The sequence below is a fragment of the Penaeus vannamei genome, chromosome 20 (genome assembly GCF_042767895.1).
Source record: "Penaeus vannamei isolate JL-2024 chromosome 20, ASM4276789v1, whole genome shotgun sequence".
Taxonomy (NCBI): domain Eukaryota; kingdom Metazoa; phylum Arthropoda; class Malacostraca; order Decapoda; family Penaeidae; genus Penaeus; species Penaeus vannamei.
In genome coordinates, this window is record NC_091568.1 from 16853529 (window position 1) to 16859590 (window position 6062).

General features: G+C 37.8%; 1 protein-coding gene across 3 annotated transcripts; it reads right to left on the bottom strand.

Moving 5' to 3' along the window:
• Positions 1 to 2238: 2238 nt before the first annotated feature.
• LOC113821389 (D-aminoacyl-tRNA deacylase 2) lies at positions 2239 to 6062 on the bottom strand. 3 transcript variants are annotated; one of them, XM_070135092.1, is made up of 4 exons: positions 5955 to 6033; positions 5682 to 5722; positions 3309 to 3424; positions 2239 to 3164 (listed from the first exon to the last, which is right to left on the bottom strand). In XM_070135092.1, exons 3-4 carry the CDS (start codon positions 3402 to 3404, stop codon positions 2784 to 2786), a joined length of 477 nt encoding a protein of 158 aa, XP_069991193.1. In that variant the 5' UTR covers positions 3405 to 3424; positions 5682 to 5722; positions 5955 to 6033; the 3' UTR covers positions 2239 to 2783. The 3 variants fall into 3 exon arrangements, with proteins under 3 accessions (XP_069991193.1, XP_027229670.1, XP_069991192.1); XM_027373869.2 differs by having other exon boundaries at positions 5651 to 5722; positions 5955 to 6018; XM_070135091.1 differs by lacking the exon at positions 5682 to 5722 and having other exon boundaries at positions 5955 to 6062.

Genomic DNA, 6062 nt, shown 5'->3' on the forward strand with positions numbered 1-6062 from the left:
GTCCTGGCTGCCAACTGACAGTCCAATTTTATTCCCTTGTCCCTTTTGAGGGGCATGGTCATCCCTTTCTGGAAGAAGAAAGGGATCGCTGGGACTAGACATGAACCGTGGCATCACAGGCAAGGATTTCGCCTACATTCCTCTGAAACGTACCAACCACCCACTAAGTCACCAAAGACCGGTGTAATCCGGATTCACTCCTGGCAAGACCACAATAGACAACATGAATCCTGGCACTTCGTGTCATTGTAGAGCGCCGTCGTGAGTTCAGCCGTGAGCTGCTTACAGCCTACATCGACCTCAAGAAGGCTTGGAGCATCGCAAAACGCTATGGGAGATCCTGACTTTGGGAAATTCCGATACGGGTTATTGGATTAATAGGTAGCCTATAACTGGAACTGAGAATGTTGGCAAGTGTGGTGAGGGCCTATCAAGCTTCTTCACTGTTAACTCAAGAGTGAGGCAAGTCTGTGTCCTTGCACCTATATTTTTCAACACTTACAAAGGCTGGATAATGAGCAGTTACAATTCAAATATATATGTATGTGTGCATACATATACATACATACACTACACGCACACACGCATGCACACACGCACGCACACGCACACACGCATGCACACACACACATGGTTATTTATGTATAATTTATATTGGTTAATGGCTGAAAAGATAAACTGAGCTAGGTATCAAAGGTCATATAGGCTAGCACTATGGTAAACTATTATGCAAAAAGGGATAAAGGACAAATATTATAGTGTCAAAGATGATAGTGTTATAGGATAGTGTGATAGGGAAAAGGGTAAAGAAGGAGGGTATGGAGCAATCGGATGAAATGGAGTATATCTGTTGCTGGGGAAGCTAAAGGAACGTTGATTAGGAAAAACTGGTAAAAGAGCTATTGATATAATCAGCGGGTAATACAGGTAGAGATGGCTGCTGGAGAAGTAGGAGAAGAATCTGTGGGATGAGACAAGGGGACTGCAGGAGGAGGTGAAGTATCAGAAAGGGCGTCAGGAGGAGAGGAATCCGGAGGATACTTTTGCGACAAAAGGGATTCACGTGAGTATCCAGATGGGAGAGGTAATGATAATGGAGAACGAAACGGAATGGTGTACATGGAGGAGAGGATTGGGTATGTTGGGAAAGAGTTGGAGGAAGAGGGGTAGGGAGGATTTGAGGGGGACAAGGATGGATATCGGCAAATACTTTGACTGTATAGGGAATAGGAAAAGTGGGATTAGAGGGTGGACGAGGGAGTGGAATATTTTCTTGGGTCATGTCTAGGAATTTTTTAATTTCAAGAGATTCTGGAGGGGATTTGGGTGGGGAGGTTTGAGAAACAAAGGATCTCTTGTGAGGAGAAGAAGAGCGGATAGATGCTAGAGGATGGTAGTAATTATGTTAATCCTTTTATAATATTGGAGTATATATTTCACGCAATTGTCACAATCATAACCTGGTTATGTATTTGTTATTATTCATACTCACATATATTGTTATTGACATGTATAGATATTATCTATACATTAAGGCAAGATCAAGCACAGATTTTAAGGGGATTGTGAGAGGCTAGTAAAACTACCCCATTCAGCATTAATTGTGTATATAAGGCCAAGCGAGAAGCTAGTCGCTCTTGCGCTCACTCAGTTATTGCCTCATGAATCTGTGCCAATGTAAATATTGAACTTTAGCATTATCATATTATTAAAGTGGTGGAAAATATATGTTTCGTTATCCATTCCACTACGAGTGTTTATTCCAGGTGTATTGATAAATTCTATAAACAGAACGAAGTCTAAAGTATAGACAGAAGGAAAGTATTACTAACATGATAAAGTACTATCAAGAAGTAACTTTTCATCTTAACTAAGTAATTATGAAGTTTTAAGGAAATAGTGGAGCAGTGACATGACTGACAAAAGCTTTTCATCCTTTCAACACAGCTCTCATACCTTAGGAATGGGACAGAAGAAGGGGAATAGGAAGAAAAGACCATGCAAAACTTGTTGAGATGAGGGCTGAGCCTAAAGTAGGAGTGATCCCATACATATGGCTTCAGTTTCTGTCTTCTAAGCCCCCCCACCCCCACCGGCATCCCAACAACACTGAGCAACAGGTTGGGGGGAGTTCCTTAAAAAAAAAAAAAAAAATCTAAATTACCTACATCTTCAGTACAAACAAACACCTAAAGAGGTAATGTTACTGCTAAAAGGTTCTTTAAAAAATCAAATAAATAATTATTTCTTATTTATTAATGCCTATAAGACACAGTGGTGATGCTGATATCACTTATATATCTTATAATATTCTAACATCATTAAATTACATTAGATTGCACAAATGCTTTGATTTATTCACTTAACATGGATAATCTGAGATTTAATAAATGCTTAACTGTCTTTCCATTTTCTAGATCAAGACAGCATAATTACAAAATACACATCATTAATTGGACATTAGCCAGTTTATTTGAAAGATATTTCTCTTTCAAATACATTTTTTGGACTAGCAACATTTTGAAAAAATATCACCTTCAAATAAGATTTTTACATATGGAAAAAGCACCTGAGATTGTAAGATCCATATAATAAAGTCAACACACTTTCTTATCATATTTTTATGATAAAAAATGTTTCTCACAACCATATATAAGAATGCAATTAATGGTATCCACTGATTAATGGAATATTAACACCAATAATACATTCCTAAGAAAAAAAAAAATTGAAAACAGAATTATGACATTAACGGTCTAAAGAAACCTTTAATAAGACAATCATTACACTTCTACTATATGCGTGTACGGCCCATTGGTGTCAGTGCTCAATATCTGCCTGGCACCATAGACTCCACACTTAACGTTCCCACTCGACACAGCTTCAATAGCCGTCCTGACTCCTTGGCACAGCCGATGGTACAGTGCTTCACCAAGTGTCTTGTCCACATTCATGTGATACTGCATGGCTTTGCCTTTAAGTTTACCTCCAAGTGTGGCCTGGGGAATGATGAGGATGTCACCCTGGACATCACAGATGGATACTCTGCGTCTTGAGTCATCCTCACACAATCTGATGTTGGTGATGTGCTTGGTCAGCTTCTCCACTGTCTCTTCTGAGGCTTTGTCCAAGAAGCACACAAACACTACCATCCCACGGCCAATCTGCATCCCAGCATTAATGGTCAATTAATCCACTGAGACAATGAAAATGTTATGACATAAAAAGAATATATTATGGAGAAAAAACAGAGATAATCCCAATAAGCAACAATCAAACTGAAGACAGAGCACTGGGGAGGGTCTTACATCAACGAGCTCTGGGTCCTTTCCACTGGCTCCTGGGAGTTTGAGAGATGCACTTAAGCACTGCTGAATCACTAAACGTCCCGTCACTTCACTCATGATTAGTGTACTGTAGCTCTCTAGAAGTTAGAGAAAAAGAAAGGTCACTGCTTTGATACCAAACACTAGAAAACATAATAATGCACAAAAAAATATATTTTTGAAAATTGGTGTTTATTAAGTATATAGCTTTAAGAACTGTCATTTTACAGAATAAAATTTTAAGAATAATTATTTTATGGAATTGAAACATTAATGAAGTGCAAACCACTTTTCATTTATGGTATTTAAATCCCAAACTGGAGATAGCCTAAAGACGTTATTTATTACAGAAATATAATACTTGTACCAGTTTTTTTATGCATCACAAATAAACTGCCAACTGATGCATTTTTGTTTTTGCTGATATACATTTGTTTGTAAAAAGAGCCATTTATCAGAAAAAATTCACACAGCTAATAACCAATGAAACCTACCTTTTTCTTAGGACCCACTCAAAAGCACAAATAGTTTCATGTTGCTTATACAAGAGGCAGTTCTCCAAGCTAGGTGTAGTATCATTTTATATAATTTAAAATGAATACACTGCTACAAAAGAACTTAAATGAAATATGACACTCTGAATACTTCAAGGGTTCCTCATCAGATATAGCAGGGGTTCCAAACCAGGGGGCTTTATGGGGAGGCCATAGAGCAATCAGAAAATTTTAATGCCAAATTAAATTGGATTTTCTCTCACCTACATATAATTATCAATTATGAATTTTCTCACACAAACATATAATCATACCTACATATAATTATCCCTCACATATCATTGAACTGGAATCTTTCCATAGTGTTCTCGTCCTATAGCTATTTACACCACTACACTATTCATAACAACAACTGAATCCAAAAAGGTACCAGTAACTGAATAAGCCATAAAGATTATATACTGGTCAGATACCTCAAAATTTAAAAGGATTGGAACCAATGCGCTATAGCAAAAATGAATAGTTTTTTATTCAAGTTGTAGCAGTTTTCATTTTAACCCATTAACAACAGCTTTAAAAAATGTGTCCAATGGCCATTAATGTGGGATTGCTGGCATGTATCAACGGTTTCCCCTATTTACACCTGGCTCATTGGGTAGTTTGTGAACAACAACAGGCACCTATAAGTTTATATTTCGATATCATTAAAAAATAATAATAATAAATGAGAAGGTTTACCTTCAAATTAGGTGGTATTGCCCAAAGTTTCCCAATAGAAATGATGCCACTACAATCAGAGAAAAAAAAGCTCCATCCAATGAGCTGACTGCGCAGAAATGGTTATGATGAGCTGTCACCCACTAATTGGTCCACAACAGCCATGGCATGTACATACATGTCAGCTGGCACCATAGTGTTAAGTGTACATACACAGTACTGTGTTTGTGTTTTTTTTATTACATACTGCATATATGCAGGTGGAACTAATTGAAACCATAATAAAACCACATATTTTATATTCATGTTTTACATGAATTAGATGCCTCTTACATATTTGATTTCTGTCCCCCCATCCCCACCAAAAACCTTGTATGGTGGGGTTGCTAACACCAAAGTTAAAAGATTTGCAGTGGAAATTTACAACAGAGCCATTCTAATTACACCTGTGTTTAAGAAAGTATGAGCTTGTCTGTGAAGGTCATGTTTGCTATACCAAAAATTTACCAAGATAATATCCCAGCTCTGACAATAAACAATAGTACACCGCAGATAACTTATCACATGAATATTACTTAACTACAGAATCAAAAGTTGGCTCATGGCCAGTAATACCAGTTTGTTGGCATGCACTGGCACTTTGGTACTTTCAATATATTCAAATATACTTCAAATAAGTATTCAGCACCTAATAGTTTGTAGCTGTATCTTATAAATAAAAGTTTGAAAAAAATGAAGGTTCCACTCACTTAATTGCTTGTACCTAATAGTGACATCAAACAAATGAAATGCTACTATTGGAAAACAACAAGCCACACACTCATTCCAGAGAGAGAGAGAGAGAGAGAGTGAGTGAGTGAGTGAGTGAGTGAGTGAGTGAGTGAGTGAGTGAGTGAGTGAGAGAGAGAGAGAGAGAGAGAGAGAGAGAGAGAGAGAGTGAGTGAGTGAGTGAGTGAGTGAGTGAGTGAGTGAGTGAGTGAGTGAGTGAGTGAGTGAGTGAGTGAGTGAGTGAGTGAGTGAGTGAGTGAGTGTGTGTGTGTGTGTGTGTGTGTGTGTGTGTGTGTGTGTGTGTGTGTGTGTGTGTGTGTGTGTGTGTGGATATTTCATCAGTACCTGCAGTCATCTGCACTGTTGAACCACTTACACAAAAAGGTAACACCTGACAAGGAGTCACTGGTCTGCAATCTGAAATACGACGGCAGGCAATGCAATAATAGTTGACCACTTTCAAAACATCTGAAGTAACAGTAAATACCCATATACAGTATTTATCCATAAATTGTATACCAGCCTAGTGTTCCAGCAGTTCCCATTTTTTCGTCACAAGCAATTAGCACGAAGTATCATGTACTATACGTTAACATGCCTATTAACGAATGTAACAACTCTATCTTAGAGAAAAAAACAAAATACTAACTATGCGTAATTATCGAAAACCAGGTCGTTCGTCTACCGATGCAATTCAAACGTGATTTTGTTTACAAACACAGACAGGGTTTCTCACAGCGTTCGAGTCCAAATAAAA